The sequence below is a fragment of the Notolepis coatsorum genome (genome assembly GCF_963971535.1).
Source record: "Notolepis coatsorum genome assembly, chromosome: 13".
NCBI lineage: Eukaryota > Metazoa > Chordata > Actinopteri > Aulopiformes > Paralepididae > Notolepis > Notolepis coatsorum.
This window is the reverse complement of record NC_140177.1, coordinates 79,744,125-79,763,376: the sequence shown is the minus strand read 5'-3', so window position 1 is coordinate 79,763,376 and position 19,252 is coordinate 79,744,125. Positions and strand designations below refer to the sequence as shown.

General features: G+C 44.3%; 1 protein-coding gene across 1 annotated transcript in view; it reads right to left on the bottom strand.

The window, feature by feature from the left end:
- LOC311239418 (unconventional myosin-VIIb-like) overlaps window positions 1–19,252 on the bottom strand; it is a gene marked incomplete at its 5' end in the record, with an annotated part of 195,727 nt that overhangs the window by 32,628 nt on the left and 143,847 nt on the right. The window contains one exon of the mRNA XM_084327722.1: window positions 3,992–4,063. Within this exon, the coding sequence (XP_084183848.1) occupies window positions 3,992–4,063 (72 nt within the window). The remainder of the gene's footprint in view (window positions 1–3,991; window positions 4,064–19,252) is intronic.

The following is a 19,252-nucleotide window of genomic DNA, read 5'->3' as shown; positions in this document are numbered from 1 at the left end:
GGACCCAGATGTTTTTTTTTCATTGTTTGAACGTTTGGCAGATGCAAGGCACTGGAGTAGTGAGGATAGTTGTATGATGTTACAGTGTGTTCTCACTGGTAGAGCCCAGGAAGCGTACTCTGCATTTAGTCCCACGGACTGTAAGGTTTATGTGCGGGTGAAATCGGCAGTGCTTAAGGTGTACGAACTTGTACCTGAGGCGTACAGACAGCGGTTCCGTACGTGGAAGAAGAGGGACAAACAGTCTCATCTTGAATTTTCACAGGATTTAAGTACCCAGTTTACCCGTTGGTGTGTAGCGTCTGGTGTCGATACCTTTGACCAACTCTCTGATCTGCTGGTGTTAGAACAGTTTAAAAACTCTGTTCCTGTAAATGTGGCAACTTACATTACACAGCAGGGTGCAGTGACGCCGGGGGAGGCTGCAGCATTGGCAGATGAGTATGTGTTGATTCACAAGGGTAACTTCGGTGGTTTAGCTATAGAAAAGGCTCATAGCAGAGAGACTTTTTCTCCTCGTCCAAAGTTTGGATCGGAGAGGAGGGGTGATTGTGACACACGGTATAGACAGCCACCTGCATCTGACACACGGTATAGACAGCCACCTGCGTCTGACACACGGTATAGACAGCCACCGGCGTCTGTCAAAACATGTAACTACTGTAAACGTTCTGGACATTGGAAGGATGAGTGCCCACTTCTTGGCTCGAGGGGTGGGTTTGAAGCGCAAGTAAAACCTGCTCTGCTGGCCAATTCCCTCACCCAAAGGATGGTGTCACCATCGGTACCGTCTGCTAAGACCATAGGACAGACGTGCCTGGAAGAGTATGGTGCGTTTCTTTCTGATGGTTTTGTGTCTTTACAGGGCAGTGATGTTAGGGTGCCGGTCAAAATACTGCGGGACACTGGCTCAATCGATTCGTTTGTGCGTGAGTCGGTGTTGCCTTTTTCAATTGATTCTGACACAGGGGATGTTATCTTGATTCGAGGGATGGGGATGTCTGTGTTCCCTGTTCCTGTGCATAACATTTCTCTTGTTTCAGGTTTGGGGAATGGTGATGTGCAGATAGGTGTGCGTGCTGAGTTGCCTGTTGATGGAGTGGACATCATTTTGGGTAACAATCTGGCCGGGGTACGAGTGTGGGCCGATGGGCCTCTCCCTAATGTAGTCACCCAAAAGTCACCTAGTCCAACTTTGTTAGACACTTCATCTGATGTCATTGTGTATCCAGCCTGTGTGGTTACGCGTGCCATGACGGCGGCGGGTGACACACCGGGTGTTACCCAGGCGACAGGTGTTGAATCGGTTCATGTGGGTTTGATTCTGCCTGAGCAACTCCAGTCCATGTCGAAGGCTGATTTGGTTGCAGAACAGGTGAATGATCCAGCTTTACGAGAACTGTTTGAGAAGGCCGTGCTGTTTGAAGACATAGGTAGCTCGGCGCAGGGATACTGTCTTCATGACGGTTTATTGTTTCGGAAGTGGATACCGCATGGGGATGCTTTCGTGGGTGACCCCATTTTTCAGTTTGTGGTACCATGCAAATTTCGTCCGTTGGTGTTGCAGACCTGTCATGACAATGTGGCAGGGCATCAGGGAGTGAGGAAAACGTATGACCGTGCGCTGAGACACTGTTTTTGGCCCCGTTTAAAACGTGATATATCCGCATATATCAAAACGTGTCACACGTGTCAGTTAACTGGGAAACCGAGTCAGACCATCACACCGGCCCCGCTCTCTCCTATTCCTGCTGTTGATCAGCCATTTGAACATTTGATTATTGACTGTGTTGGGCCATTGTCGCGTTCCAAACAGGGACATTTGTATTTGCTTACGGTAATGTGTCAGGTGACCAGATACCTGGCAGCGTTTCCGCTTAGGTCAATAACGACAAAGTCTGTTGTTAAGGCGCTGTCGCAGTTCATTTCTGTGTTTGGGGTACCCAGGATCATTCAGAGTGATCAAGGTTCCAATTTCACCCCACACATGTTTGCGGCAGTTCTCCGGCAACTGCACATCAGGCACAACAAAGCGTCAGCGTATCATGCCCAGTCTCAGGGAGCGTTAGAGCGTTTTCATCAGACGTTGAAGTCGTTGCTGCGCTCCTATTGTGTGGAGTTAGGGGGTGACTGGGAGGAGGGCCTGCCCTGGCTTCTATTGGCCTCCAGGGAGGTAGTCCAGGAGAGCACAGGGTTTAGCCCTAATGACCTGGTTTTTGGTCACAAAGTCCGTGGTCCCATGGCTGTGTTGAAAGACAGCTGGGACATGACAGAACCCCCTCGGGAATTGGTTGATTATGTCAATGGTTTCAGACACAGGTTGTTTTTGTCTGTTGAGTGTGCGAAGGAGAAGTTGGGGAGGTCTCAGGGAAAGATGAAGTCCCTTTATGATCGTCGCACTGAGCTTAGGCAGTTTAAGGCTGGCGATCAAGTTTTGCTTTTACAGCCGGTAGTAACGTCTCCCTTTCAGGCAAAGTTCACGGGCCCTTACACTGTTGTGCGGCGGGTGTCTGACCTGAATTATGTTGTTGCCAAAGGCAGGAGGGCAAATCAAGTTCAAGTTTCAAGTTTCAAGTTTCAAGTTTCTTTAATAGTTGTCATACAGAAGTACAGAATACTTTTGTACAAAATGCTTCTTACTGTTGCGCTCCAGAGACTGTGCAAGACAAGATAAGTATGAAATAAAAACATAGTAAAATTAGAAGTAAAAAAAAGAGGTCACAGTGTTCAGTTTAGACATATGTACAATGTTCGATGCAGAATAGACGTAGTTACCATACAATATACAATACTGTGCAGTGTACTAATATACAATACTATATAGTGCAAGGCAGAAATGGAGAAATGGGACGAGGTGCAATTTAGGTACAATTCACAGTAGGTGTACGAGTTGTAGTCCAAATCCTTTATCAATAAATATAAAGTGTAAGTGTGTTTGTGTGATCTAAAGTGTGGAGAGTGGGTGCTGCAGTGTGTTGTTTGTTTGAGTGAGTGTGCGCGTGTGGGTGTGTGTGCTGTGTGCATTTGATGGTTGTTGCATAGTGATTATTGTTCGTTTAGCAGCCTGATGGCCTGGGGATAGAAGCTTCTTCTGAGTCTTTCTGTGCTCGCCTTAAGACTCCGGTATCGCTTGCCTGACCGCAGCAGTTCAAAGAGGCAGTTGTTCGGGTGGCTCGAGTCCTTAATAATTCTCTTAGCCTTCCCCTTGCACCGCTTGTTGTAAATGTTCTGGAGGGTGGGAAGCCCCCCTCCAATTGTGCGGTGTGTCATGTGAACCTTTTAAAACCCTACTACTCTGGCCATGCTGAAGGGGGGGTGAATGATGGGGAGAATAATGGGGAGACTGAGAAGGTTTCTCTTTGTACCACTACAGTGGACAGGTCCACCTCTCCAGTAGCCGGCCCTGAGGAAGGAGTAAACCCGGATGTGGTGTTGCAGGGGCGGTTGATTGGTTGGATGTGATTTTGGCAGATTTGGATGACTCGAAGCGTGTTGAGTTAATAGCTCTGATTAACCGTTATCCTGCTTTATTTTCAGATGTACCCTCACGCACACATCTAATTGAACATGATGTGGATGTGGGAGAGGCAGCCTCAATAAAGCAGCGCTTCTATCGTGTCTCACCCGAGAAACGCAAGCATTTGGACAATGAGGTTCAGTATATGTTGGACAACCAAATTGCCGAATCATGTTCGTCAAGTTGGGCGTCGCCTTGCCTGTTGGTCGGTAAACCCGACGGAAGCTATAGACCATGTACTGACTTTCGTAAAGTGAATAACATTACCAAACCAGATGTCTTTCCTCTTCCCCGCATGGAAGACTGTGTAGATCAGGTGGGATCGGCTACTTACGTGAGTAAGTTTGACCTTTTAAAAGGTTATTGGCAAGTCCCGCTGTCTAAGTGTGGCCAGGAGGTTTGCGCTTTTATCACTCCCTCTGGGTTGTACAAATATTTAGTCATGCCGTTTGGTCTTCGAAACGCCCCCGCTACTTTCCAGCGCCTTATGAACAAAGTAGTGGCTGGTCTGGATGGGTGTGCCGTCTACCTGGATGATGTGGTGATCTACAGCGACACATGGTCTGAACACCTTCAGCGTATCCGGGCACTGTTCAAAAAATTGGTCTGGGCACGGTTGACTATTAACTTGGCCAAATGTGAATTTGCAAGAGCCACTGTCACCTATTTAGGAAAGGTGATCGGTCAGGGCAGCGTACGCATGGTTCAGAATAAAGTTGTGGCTATTGTAAATTATCCCCCTCCAGCGACAAAAAAGGATTTGATGCGTTTTCTGGGTTTAGTGGGCTATTATCGGAGTTTTTGTCGCAACTTCTCATCCGTAGTAGAGCCGTTGACTAACTTGTTGAGGAAGGACTCCAAGTATGTCTGGTCAGGCAGATGCCAAGTGGCATTTGAAAATGTGAAGGCCCTATTGTGCTCTGAACCTGTGTTAACTGCTCCACGTTTACAGTAAATGACTCCTTTTCATTACAGGTGGATGCCTCCAACGTGGGGGCAGGGGCAGTCCTCCTGCAGGCGGATGTGCATGGGGTGGATAAATCGGTGGCCTTCTTCTCGAGGAAATTTAACACCTACCAACTTAACTACTCAGTTATCGAGAAGGAGGCGTTATCACTGATTTGGGCACTCCAACATTTTGACGTGTATCTGGGGTCAGGGGTGACTTCCCTGGTGGCGTACACGGATCATAATCCTTTGACCTTTTTAAAGTCCTTCCAAAATCCCAACCAGAGGTTGATGAGGTGGGCTTTGTTTTTACAGCCCTATTCTTTGGACATTCGTCACATTAAAGGGTCTCAGAATGTGATTGCGGACGCATTGTCCCGCATACCCTAAGTTGGTCCCATGAGGATACCTTGTTTTGCCTCTCTCTATCTGTTCCCCAATCCCTACTGTCTCCTGCTCTCTTAAATAGCTTCTTAGGGCCCTATGTTGCTGAGAGCGGAGGCAGGATGGTGAGGGGAATGGGTGAAGGGTAAAACAATGTTTATTTTTTATTTGAATATAGGGGACAAAATATTGTGTTACTTGAGTTTATGTATGGATTTAGTTTGGTTAGTCACTTGTATATAAAAATGTAATTTGTTAATAGGGAAGAACCCTTTTCTTTAGGGGGAGGGTGTGACGACCCCCACTCTACCTGCTAAATGGAGAGTCTGACTCACCAGGAAGCATGGTGGAGTGGGTGGCTCGTTAACTGTATGAGACTCACCTGTGCAGAGCAGAGCTGCCTGCACCTCAATATATGTGTCTCTGTCTAATTCCCTCTCTGTCTGCTTTCTCCACTCCCAGGCACAGGTTGTACCAACACCCAAGCTGCATCCTTTAACATATTGTAACACTGACGCTTACACCAAACACACACCACAGCATATCTACTCACTCATCCACACACTGCACTCACCACTGATTCTAATACAAAACATTCCAGTGTTCATGTGCTTATGTTTTTGTGTGGTTAGATAGGTTTAAATAAATCATTCTTTGTTAAATTGTTATCACGTGTGGACTCCCTATTTGTCATAAATTACCTGTTTGTGACATAGCCAATGAGTGTGGCTTTCCAATGATACCCCATGATATGATAATTGGGGATCTAATACGGTCTCTATTGATCGATTTGTGATAAAGAAAAGCAGGGGGTCCTATAGGGGGACCTTAAGGCTTACGGGTCCGTCTGACAGCAAAGTACTCTAGCGTCTTCAAATTTGCCGCCCTGGAGGCGGGGTTTCCACCTGACGTCCACCTAATGTGACAACGTCTGAACGTCATCCCCTCGCGGGATTGATTGATTGAAAAGTTTATTAACAGAGCGGGCACGTTCGAATCCTCTATTAGTGTATCAATTTTTTTTTTTTTTTAATAATTTTTTAAACAAACACAAACAAACATGACAACACACGATAAGATATACAAGCATTAGTTGTCAGTGCACATCCAATGAGATCACATCTTAGTTAATTGTCTTATATAGGATATACCCTTAATACCTGTTATCTAAAAACCTACACACATATGCTCCAGCTCGTACCCCCCCCTTCCGGACCCCCCATTGGATAATCCATCCATTTTCCCTCGCTCCTAATCAGACATTACCATTATATGCTAGCTTTTATTTTCTCCACCACTTCTAACCACAGTGTCATTTTGGATTCATTGAGACCCAAAATTCTTGCTGTAGATATTTCTTGATAGATCACATCGAGATATGTAATAATCCAGACCTTTCGGCAATTTTTTTCCGGTTGGAACCATTGTGATGCTATCAGATTTTTAGACACTGTGATACCCGATAAAACCAATCTCTTTAGCTGTGGATGTACTGCACACTCAAAAACATCATTCAGCAGTAGTACAGAGGGGTGTACAGGTGTAAAGTGTCACAGCCAACTAAGTGACACTGGTTAGTATGACATCCTGTTCTTATATATGATTATGAGGAATGTCTGTAGATTCTTCCTCCCACTTGTGAAAAAAACTGTGAGAACTGTGGACTCTGGAACCGTAACTTGTGTACACTACAATATCTTGCGTGATCTTGGAGATTGGAGTCAATGGAATCAATACAAAAGGTTTATTGTATATATTTGCTATCATCTAGGCATATGTTACTATAGGTGTCTAGATGTGATATGTATTATGGCTGGTAATGCCCCGTCAGAAAGGAAACACGTTATGTGTAAACGAGTGACACTTTGTATAATATTCTTATGTTTATTATATATGATTGGAGCTATGTATATGACCTGTATATTCTTTATACACTTTAAAACTAAACTCTGGTTGGAAGACAGTGATTGTGTGAATCTAACCTCTACTGCTTAAAATGAATTGCCTGGTCTGCATAGATGTGTCTGTAAGAGCAAGCCTGCAGTAGGGAGTTAACCATAAGAATGTGACCTTGCCAGGCAGGGCCCCTTCCCTGAGCTCTCCGGCCGGCAGACGCATGGTTAACAGGCTAACCCTTCTGAATGAGATGAAAAGTGGAGGGACTTTCTCATACTTGAAAAAACTAGGTAACTGAAGGTAACGCAAGTAAAAGAAGGAGTTGAGTCCATCCTTACTACGTATTGTACGTTGGTTTGCTAGTGAAATGACATCCCTGTGACATCACTGTTTTTAGACCAATCGAAATATGATGAAGGATCAATATAAAAATGACTGTTGCTCCTTCGAGAGCCCGATTTTTGAGAGATTTTGTGGAGATGACTGAATTCTGATATATTGTGAGCAAAAACCTGTGTACTTATAAACATGAAACTGTGCCTTTAATGTAATCTTGTACTTAAAAAAAAAAAAACACCCTTCTTTTGGAACGCCACCTTTTTGCTTCCATTCTTCTAACTGAAAGACGACGGGTAAGCATTGAAATGTTTTTTGCATTGTATCTTTACCCATTGCTTCGTAATGTTCCTGATTTATGATGTAAAAACTTTAGAAGTGTGGCTTTATCCAGACGGAGACCTAAGGAGAGAAATATATATATGTATATAGATTAAAAGTGGGTTCTGTATAATGTGATTATCAAGTAAAGCCATACAGTGATAATACGTGTAAACGGATAAGGGAAATGGACCTCATCTGAATAAAAAAAGTCCTTCCCAGTGCAAATAAAATAAATATACTCCGCAACTCCAATCACTCGACCTAAGGCCGATGACTGGGGAGGACGGAGTGGTGCATGTGTCAGGTCTGTCGGTCGGGTTTAACCCCTGCAGTTTGTGGACGCATTGAGTCCTGGATATCACAGACATCGCAGGACGCTGCTTGATGTTGAGATGCGGACCAATGAGTTATTGGGTTATCAATCTGACCGAGGCTTTGCACGGGCATTTATCATGGCGTCCCTGGCGTTGGGCATTTATACTAACTGAATAGGTGCTAACGGCCGAAAATTTATTACAGATTTGACAAAAAATGTAAGTAGAAAGCTCTACTGGCGACTCGAGTGGAAAGCTCTACTCGGGGATATCACAAATGAATAGAAAGCTCTATCTTTGTGATTAAAGTAACGTTTACTTGCGACTAAAGGGTAACGGAATGTTTACTTACAGTCAAAATTAAAGTAGAAAGCTCTACTGGCGACTCGAGTGGAAAGCTCTACTCGGGAATATCACAAATGAATAGAAAGCTCTATCTTTGTGATTAAAGTAACGTTTACCTGCGACTAAAGGGTAACGGAATGTTTACTTACAGTCAAACTTAAAGTAGAAAGCTCTACTGGCGACTCGAGTGGAAAGCTCTACTCGGGAATATCACAAATGAATAGAAAGCTCTATCTTTGTGATTAAAGTAACGTTTACTTGCGACTAAAGGGTAACGGAATGTTTACTTACAGTCAAACTTAAAGTAGAAAGCTCTACTGGCGACTCGAGTGGAAAGCTCTACTCGGGAATATCACAAATGAATAGAAAGCTCTATCTTTGTGATTAAAGTAACGTTTACTTGCGACTAAAGGGTAACGGAATGTTTACTTACAGTCAAACTTAAAGTAGAAAGCTCTACTGGCGACTTGAGTGGAAAGCTCTACTCGGGAATATCACAAATGAATAGAAAGCTCTATCTTTGTGATTAAAGTAACGTTTACTTGTGACTAAAGGGTAACGGAATGTTTACTTACAGTCAAACTTAAAGTAGAAAGCTCTACAGTAGAAAGCTCTACACACGCGACTAGAAACCTAAAATAAAAGGCTTAAAGTCACACTCGAGTGGAAAAGCTCTACTCGGGAATATCACACTTTAATAGAAAGCTCTATCTTTGTGATTAAAGCAACGTTTACTCACGACTAAAGGGTAACGTAATGTTTATAGAGCTCTGGGGGGAGTTACAAGTGCAACATAATTTCGTGCTTCGTCCACTGGAATGCAGGCTGACTAGCCACAAGCTAACTGAATGCTAACTGGATGGCTACCTAGCCTGGGGCTACGTGAGCTAGCTAAAACGGCGCTCACTGGAATGCAGGCTGACTAGCCACAAGCTAACTGAATGCTAACTGGGTGGCTACCTAGCCTGGGGCTACGTGAGCTAGCTAAAACGGCGCTCACTGGAATGCAGGCTAACAAGCCAGGAGTGAACTGAATGCTAACTGGATGGCTACCTAGCCTGGGGCTACGTGAGCTAGCTAAAACGGCGCTCACTGGAATGCAGGCTGACTAGCCACAAGCTAACTGAATGCTGACTGGATGGCTACCTAGCCTGGGGCTACGTGAGCTAGCTAAAACGGCGCTCACTGGAATGCAGGCTGACTAGCCACAAGCTAACTGAATGCTAACTGGATGGCTACCTAGCCTGGGGCTACGTGAGCTAGCTAAAACTGCGCTCACTGGAATGCAGGCTAACAAGCCAGGAGTGAACTGAATGCTAACTGGATGGCTACCTAGCCTGGGGCTACGTGAGCTAGCTAAAACGGCACTCACTGGAATGCAGGCTGACTAGCCACAAGCTAACTGAATGCTGACTGGATGGCTACCTAGCCTGGGGCTACGTGAGCTAGCTAAAACGACGCTCACTGGAATGCAGGCTGACTAGCCACAAGCTAACTGAATGCTAACTGGATGGCTACCTAGCCTGGGGCTACGTGAGCTAGCTAAAACGGCGCTCACTGGAATGCAGGCTAACAAGCCAGGAGTGAACTGAATGCTAACTGGATGGCCGAATCACGTCCAATCTTTCGCCGTCGACTAAAGACGCACTTCTTCAACCATTATCTGAATTAAAAAAAGAAAAAAAAAAAAAAAAAAAAAATCTAACCCTAACTAACCGTACTGTCATGCACTTGTCCTAATAAACTAACCTACACTGTAGCACTCAACACTTTGATGAACATTGTTGCTCAGCTGATAGAGTTGTGCCCTTCCTGATGGCTTGTCGTACAGAACTTGTAAGTCGCTTTGGATAAAAGCGTCAGCTAAATGACTAAATGTAAATGTAAAAAATGTACCTAGCCTGGGGCTACGTGAGCTAGCTAAAACGGCGCTCACTGGAATGCAGGCTAACAAGCCAGGAGTGAATTGATGGCTAACTAGCCAACCACAGGCTAACTGGCCAAGAGCTAACTAGCTTACCATAGGCTAACTAGCCAGGAGCGAATTGATGGCTGACTAGCCAAGAGCTAACTAGCTCCCCACAGGCTAACAAGCCAAGAGCTAACAGGAAGTGGACTGGCCCTAGCCAGACATGAGCTAATAGCTGGCTACCAAGCCAGAGCTAATGGAAGTGAACAGGATGTCTCACAATCATCCCCACATCACAGAGGACGATAAATTACCCTCGGATGATGGATTGGGAGCTTCTACACCCAGCAGGGGGTTAGACTACCCAGGAGAACAGGGAACACACCCAGAGTCCCCTGAAACGCTTGCGGAAAGTGAGGAATTCACGGAACCAAGCAAATCACAATACCCAGAGCTGCCGGCTGTACAGCAGGCAGTAATTGGCACAGGAGAGAAACCTTACTGCTGTGACCAGTGTGGAAGGAGCTTCAAGACGAAGGCTCACCTTAAACGTCACCACGTGGTACACACAGGAGAGAAACCTTACTGCTGTGACCATTGTGAAAAGACCTTCAAGACGAAGGCTCACCTTAAACGTCACCACGTGGTACACACAGGAGAGAAACCTTACTGCTGTGACCAGTGTGACATTAGCTTCAAGAGAAAGGCAGATCTTGAACGACACCACGTGGTACACACAGAAGAGAAACCTTACTGCTGTGCCCAGTGTGGGAAGACCTTCAAGACGAAGGCAGAACTTAAACAACACCACCTGGTACACACAGAACATAAACCTTACGGTTGCGCCCAGTGTGGGAAGAGCTTCAAGACGAAGCGTAACCTTACACTACACCACGGGGTACACACAGGAGAGAGACCTTACAGCTGTGGCCAGTGTGGAAAGAGCTTCAAGTGGAAGGATAGTCTAAAACGACACCACGTGGTACACACAGAAAATAAACCTTACGGTTGTGACCAGTGTGGGAAGACCTTCAAGACGAAGGCAGAACTTAAACAACACCACCTGGTACACACAGAACATAAACCTTACGGTTGCGCCCAGTGTGAGAGGACCTTCAAGACGAAGGGAGAGCTTAAAATTCATTCCATGGTACACACAGGAAATAAACCTTACGGTTGTGACCAGTGTGGGAAGACCTTCAAGGTGAAGGCAGAACTTAAACAACACCACCTGGTACACACAGAACATAAACCTTACGGTTGCTCCCAGTGTGAGAGGACCTTCAAGACGAAGGGAGAGCTTAAAATTCACTGCAGGGTACACACAGGAGAGAGACCTTACAGCTGTGGCCAGTGTGGAAAGAGCTTCAAGTGGAAGACTCATCTTAAACAACACCACCTGGTACACACAGAACATAAACCTTACAGCTGTGCCCAGTGTGGGAAGACCTTCAAGACGAAGGCAGAACTTAAACAACACCACCTGGTACACACAGAAAATAAACCTTACGGTTGCGCCCAGTGTGAGAAGACCTTCAAGACGAAGGGAGGGCTTAAGAAACACAGACGGCGGAGGCAGCCATGCAAGGTGCCAACCTGCTTAACGGGGGCAGTAAGGGGTTATGTGTCTCGCTCAAGAACACTGCGACACACTATCATGGACGAGTTTGGAAATGGAAAAAACCAAGAGGACGATGTAGTCATTCTTCCTCTGTATGAGGCGCAAGGCTCCACCTCAAAACGAGTATCTCCCTCCACTGACATAGAGGCGTTCAACTCTCTAGACGAGTTCCTAAAGGCCAAGAATATCAATTATGAGCACTGTTCCATTTTCTATGGCCCAGAAGAGGAGGATGGCGACATTCAGATCAGGGATCAGAACCCGAGGCCACAGATGACACCTTCAGGTGAAACTGAGTCTGAGCCTGAACAAGATGGGGAGCTAAATACCTCTGAAACTGAACACAGTTCTGATTACTCAACATATTGAGTAATAGCTCAAGAGAAGCTAGCACAAGGAGACGCTAGCTCACCAAAGGGGCTTCAATGGCCCAAATGATGGAAAGAGAAAAGAAATGAGTCCTCTGTGGACCGTATCTGTGATGTCCTGCGAGGCCTAAGGACAGGGTCACACGACCAGGCCAACCACCCTTCGATAAAGGACTGCTGCTACAATTCTCGGGGACCCGTGGGGTCGCCCGAGAAGTGACAATTCAACCTACCTCAAACTATGGGAGAGATCCAAGAGGTCAGAGGGGGTGACCCCACAATGACCACGATGACCAAGATGACCAAGATGACCACGATGACCACGATGACCAAGATGACCAAGATGACCACGATGACCAAGATGACCAAGATGACCAAGATGACCACAAGATGACCACCAGGTGTTGTCTTCAGGTGCGTTGGCCGGGAACAACAGATGCAAGTCTTCCCGCCGGATACCAAGCAACAACGTGACCCCTATCCTGTCGAGCCGTCCAGCCAGGGCACAACAGATGCAAGTCTTCCCGCCAGCTACCAGGGTAACAAGGTACCAAGATGGCAGAGGGGGTGTGGAGAGTCACGGCCACGTGACCCCGCAATCGCCATCTCGTCCCTCCAGTACATACGCTATTAAGACAATGGAAAATGACCGACCAGGATGACAGAGGAGGTGTAAAGTGTCACAGCCAACTAAGTGACACTGGTTAGTATGACATCCTGTTCTTATATATGATTATGAGGAATGTCTGTAGATTCTTCCTCCCACTTGTGAAAAAAACTGTGAGAACTGTGGACTCTGGAACCGTAACTTGTGTACACTACAATATCTTGCGTGATCTTGGAGAGTGGAGTCAATGGAATCAATACAAAAGGTTTATTGTATATATTTGCTATCATCTAGGCATATGTTACTATAGGTGTCTAGATGTGATATGTATTATGGCTGGTAATGCCCCGTCAGAAAGGAAACACGTTATGTGTAAACGAGTGACACTTTGTATAATATTCTTATGTTTATTATATATGATTGGAGCTATGTATATGACCTGTATATTCTTTATACACTTTAAAACTAAACTCTGGTTGGAAGACAGTGATTGTGTGAATCTAACCTCTTCTGCTTAAAATGAATTGCCTGGTCTGCATAGATGTGTCTGTAAGAGCAAGCCTGCAGTAGGGAGTTAACCATAAGAATGTGACCTTGCCAGGCAGGGCCCCTTCCCTGAGCTCTCCGGCCGGCAGACGCATGGTTAACAGGCTAACCCTTTGTAAGTTCTGAATGAGATGAAAAGTGGAGGGACTTTCTCATACTTGAAAAAACTAGGTAACTGAAGGTAACGCAAGTAAAAGAAGGAGGGGAGTCCATCCTTACTACGTATTGTACGTTGGTTTGCTAGTGAAATGACATCCCTGTGACATCACTGTTTTTAGACCAATCGAAATATGATGAAGGATCAATATAAAAATGACTGTTGCTCCTTCGAGAGCCAGATTTTTGAGAGATTTTGTGGAGATGACTGAATTCTGATATATTGTGAGCAAAAACCTGTGTACTTATAAACATGAAACTGTGCCTTTAATGTAATCTTGTACTTTTAAAAAATAAAACACCCTTCTTTTGGAACGCCACCTTTTTGCTTCCATTCTTCTAACTGAAAGACGACGGGTAAGCATTGAAATGTTTTTTGCATTGTATCTTTACCCATTGCTTCGTAATGTTCCTGATTTATGATGAAAAAACTTTAGAAGTGACCCTTTAACCAGTCGGCAACCACACGGTCCCGTAATGTTCCTGATTTATGATGTAAAAACTTTAGAAGTGTGGCTTTATCCAGACGGAGACCTAAGGAGAGAAATATATATATGTATATAGATTAAAAGTGGGTTCTGTATAATGTGATTATCAAGTAAAGCCATACAGTGATAATACGTGTACACGGATAAGGGAAATGGACCTCATCTGAATAAAAAAAGTCCTTCCCAGTGCAAATAAAATAAATATACTCCGCAACTCCAATCACTCGACCTAAGGCCGATGACTGGGGAGGACGGAGTGGTGCATGTGTCAGGTCTGTCGGTCGGGTTTAACCCCTGCAGTTTGTGGACGCATTGAGTCCTGGATATCACAGACATCGCAGGACGCTGCTTGATGTTGAGATGCGGACCAATGAGTTATTGGGTTATCAATCTGACCGAGGCTTTGCACGGGCATTTATCAACAGGTATATTCCAAGTTAAGAGATTTGATAGTTGCTGGGTCACCTCTTTCCAGAATGTCCCAGTACATGTGCATAAATGTCCCCTCGTCCCCATTTGTACATAAGGAGCATTTGGAGTCTTGTATAAGACCCATTTTTTTCAGTCTTATAGGAGTCAAGTATGTCCTGTGAATATAGTTAAGATTGATTTGTTGATGGTCCGGGTTCCTTGATGTGAATCGAATATTTGCCCAGGCTTCTTGCCAATCAAAATCACTTTCCAGGTCTGGTATATCCCTCCTCCAGACGGAGTCTAGGTGGAGGGTTTCATATGAGGACGTTAGTAATTGATGATAAAAATCTGAAACAAAACCTCTTGATGTCTCTCTTTCATAGAAGAATTTGTGGTATCTGTGGTGTACAATTGGTATATTTAATGGAACACCGTGAGCCTTCAAACATGCCAATTGTAACTGAGGGGTACAATTCCCTGACTGTATTGATAAGTATGGTATCATTAAACCACTACCGCTTTATGTACTTTAATTACTGGCCATACAGTACATGATATATAAATATGATGAACACTTCCCACAATAAATCGGTTCCACACAAAGTTATAATTAAGTATTTATTGCAGCAAAAGGTACATAATATACTTCTCTATTATACTTTGAATGCACTTGTAAGGCAAAGGAATGTGCGTAGGCAAATCAATAATGAATGTCCATTCTCTGGTTACGCAGGAGGTAATTATACGACCTGAATCTTAGGGAATTATATCTATGGTGCACTGGTAATATATAGCGGGAGATACTGAAAGGTCCCCCCGGTTGTAAGCCAGCAGGGGTAGAGGATCTGTCGGTAGTAGAGAGTCTGGTCAACGATGACTAAGGAGACTCCAAGTACAGGAGACGGTGCAATAGTCTCTTGATCCACAGACGAATACAGCTGTTCTCCGTAGACTGTAGCTCCACAGTGAAGAAAGCTAGCCTGCCTCAGGCTCTCTGAGGCGCAGACTCGACGTGGCTCCTCACAGGGTAAATCCCACACACGTGTAGGCGTCGGCGATTCTCCGCTCCATAAATCACAGGACCAAAACAAATATAATCCAGCCGTACATGGCTATGCAGTCGTCGGGTAGATTAATCCAGTGTACATGTCCACACGATCCTCGTCTAGGTCTCCTCGGGTGAAAGCGCCATGAAAGCAGCCCAGCCTGGATAAGCACTCTAGCTGGTACGAGGAAGCGTTGGTGATGCTGGTCACTGTAGAACTTCAGCCGCACGATACACTATACACAAATAGACTATTACTGACTTAATAGAAATATGTCGCACTCGACGGTATAGCGCCAAACTCTGACACTTCAGTTATTAATTCGCACGCGGTCTCAATGCTCTATTTGGGGCCAAAAAAGGCCATACTTCACCGCACGTAGTATCGTGGGTGAGGCTCCAACTTATTGGGTAACTCTGTTTCTCTAAGACTAACGGCTAAGTGCTTCTGTATTCACCTGCGCCATATTTATATGCACGGCGAACAAACTAGTGCCAACCTCATTTCTGTCTCGTATTCTTGGGCAAGGCCGGGCATGTACAGACATGTCTTGACGGTGGCTTTGAACCTGACTCTGGAGGCATGGCCCTGGCGCCTGTGGACCGCTGTCCAATAGGAGAATGAAATATTATGGTCTGTACTAGGCTAAAGGGATATTCCGTGTATATGTACAAGGAATATACAAGGGATATCAAACGATATACAAATACTATGCAATATATATCAATCAATAAATATATATATTCGGTTTAATCTGATCCTTTGTAACACCAATAACTGTGCGTAAAAGTAATATGTGGACTTGGTGAGATTACATTTTTTGCGTATTTCATTGAACCTACAAAAACCCTGTTTATTGAAGACGTCTCCTAATGTGTATGCCTTGCTTTTCCCATCTAGGGAATCTTATAGGTTGTTTTCCTATCCAGAGTGCATTGTTATTGAATAAGGGAGTATGATTATGCCATTTATGTAGGGTAGAATATTTTTTGTGTGTTTCGCGCCATATCCGGATCGCATGAGTGATTATGGGGCCAAATTTCCGTTCGCATTGCTTAATTGGTAATTTGGTGTATACTATGCCCTTCAGCTTATGTGGAGCTACTATATTTTCTTCTAAATTTCTCCAGGATACTAATGCTTGGGGATCAAACCATGTTGTTAGTGGTCTTAAAGTGTACGCCTTAAAGTAGTGGTAGAAATCTGGAAATGCCATACCTCCGTCTGCTTTGTTTCTCTGTGCGGTGGATCTTTTTATACGTGGTGGTTTGTTATTCCAAATAAATTTGTATGTGGAGGAGTGTAATTATTTCCAGTAACCCTTTGGAGGGGGTAAAGGTAGCATTGAGCTGAAGAAGTTGATTCTAGGTAGGATGTCCATCTTGATTATTGATATACGTGCCTGTACTGAGTTTTTAAGTTTCGACCACCTGACAAGGTCGTATTTGATTTTGTTTTGGATTTTTATGTAATTGTGCTTCACCGTTTGGCTTATGGTGGGGAATATCTCAACTCCCAAACATCTAAATTGTTTTACCATCTGTATCTCTTTTGGGAGGGTTATATTTCTTTTTGCAGGGGCGTTAAGTGGGAGGAAGGCCGACTTCGGCCAATTTATCCTAAATCCTGATAGATCTCCAAAGTCCTCAATCAGCTTGAGAAGATGAGGCAATGCTGTGTTGGGGTTTTGCATGAACAGTATTACGTCGTCCGCATATAAACTAATTTTGTGTTGTGTGCCCTTGATTTTGATTGGTTCTATGGATTGGGATTGTCTTATATATTGTGCTAAAGGCTCTAATGATAGATCGAATAGTCCGGGACTAAGAGGGCAACCCTGTCTGGCTGAGCGTGATACCGGAAAGATTTTGGAGATGATTGTACCTGTTGTAATCATGGCCGATGGGTCTTTGTATAATACTTTAATCATATCAATGAATCCTTTTCCTAACCCCATCCTTTCTAATACTGCCCATAGATACGACCATTCCAACCTGTCAAAAGCTTTCATTGCATCCAGGGACAGTATCGCCTTAGTTGTCTTCCTTGTTGGCATCTAGTACATGTAGTAATCGTCTTATGTTATCGGTGATCAAGCGACCTCTTATGAAGCCAGTTTGGTCCGGGTGAATTAAAGATGTCATATGCTTTTGTAGTCTGATGGCTAATACCTTAGAGTACAGTTTGATATCGGTTCCGAGGAGGCTTAAAGGTCTATAACTACCGCACTCGGTGGGGTCTTTGTCTTTTTTAGTGTATCAAACATTTAGCACTTTATTATAATTTTTCACCGGCGGGACATTTATTGAGGACCAGCACAGCACACCACTGTGGATATTATGATTTAACAAATCTATCTGTCCAGGAGGAGCGAGGAGGACCACATTATTGGCCAAGTAAGCAGCCTAGCAGTTTCTAGATTGGATGCTAACTAACGTAAGCTGGTCATGGTTCATGGTGACTAACGTGAGCTGTTTGTGTTATAACGAGACAGCAAATGAATGAATGAATGAAAACTTTATTTAACAGATTGCAGAATGGGTACAATACAGTACGGCTCAATACACACAATTGTTAAGGGGATGCAGACCAGAGAAAGATGTTTGTCTTGTTTACATCAGGGTCCCCCATTTTCAATTCATATTGACATTTATGACATACACAACATACATGACATTTATGGCATAGGGACATATAGGTATTTAGTACTGATACATTTGTGACATATGCGGTATCCAAATATACAGTACTGTTACTCATAGATCCTGACAGAGTATATGGGGAGGAGACTGTACATTATGAGTGGGTGGGTGGGTGGGAGAGAAATACATCCAGTGGTGAGGAGACTGTACATTTGGGGCCAGGGGCTCGAATACGCAGTCACTTATTCCTCCATAGTAGCCAGGTTAATTTGGACATATGTACCTGTGATGTTTGTTTGGTTTATTTAATTCTTTTTGAGGCGTGCTGTCCTATAAATGCCAAGTAATAGTTGTTTCATGGACCAAGACCACAACAGTCTCCTCTCCTATAGTGTTGAGATATATGTTCTCATATGTTGAAAATGGGATCATATGTTATGGTTGTTATGTTTTGTGTTAAAGTGAGTAGCCTAGACGTTCATATACATGTGTTGTATTGGAAATGTGGTGCAACTCTATTCTAAGTCTTGTGTTTTGTTCTTGTACTTGCAGTACGTAAAGACATGACGGTATGACGCAGTGGCGGGAAGCCGAGCACGTATATCTAGCTGTCAGTGCGCACAGGGGTGAAAATGGTGTGTCACAGCTGGGAGTGTTTGTGGTGTTTGTAATGGAGGAGAAGTTTGGTTCACTTATTGTAAATAAACTATTCATGTTGCAAAGGGTCAGATTAAACTGAATATATATATGTATCGTTTGATATACCTTGTATATTATTTATATATATACACGGAATATCCCTTTACCTGCGTACAAACCAGAGTAATATTCGCTCTCCTATTGGACAGCGACCCCAGGCGCCAACGACCAAGCCCCCAACGGCAAGTTCAAAGGCAACTCCGGACATGTCGGTACATGCCCAGAGTCTGCGTAGTAATACGAGACAAGAACTGAGGTCGGCACTAGATATTCACCTCACGTATAAATACGGCGCAGGTGAAAACAGCAGTAGTCTTACCAAAACCTTAATGCCTTCACCACGAGTCAACGTGCAGTGAAGTGAGCAACCTTGCATCTAAATAGAGCATTGAGAACCGCGTGCGAATAGAATGTTAAAGTGTCAGAGTTTAACGCAGTAACGTTGAGTTCGACTTAATCTAATGTGAAGTAATAGTCGATCATTTATAGTGTATCGTGCGGCTACAGTTCTTCAGTGACCAGCATTACCACCGGTTCGTCGTGTATTTAGCTAGTGCACTTATCCAGGCTGTGCGGCCTAAATCCGTGCCCACACCCGAGGAGTCCTAGGCGAGAACCGTTGGATATGTACACAGGAGAATCTACACCGGCGATTGCAGAACCATTTCTGGTTGGATTATATTGCTTTGGGA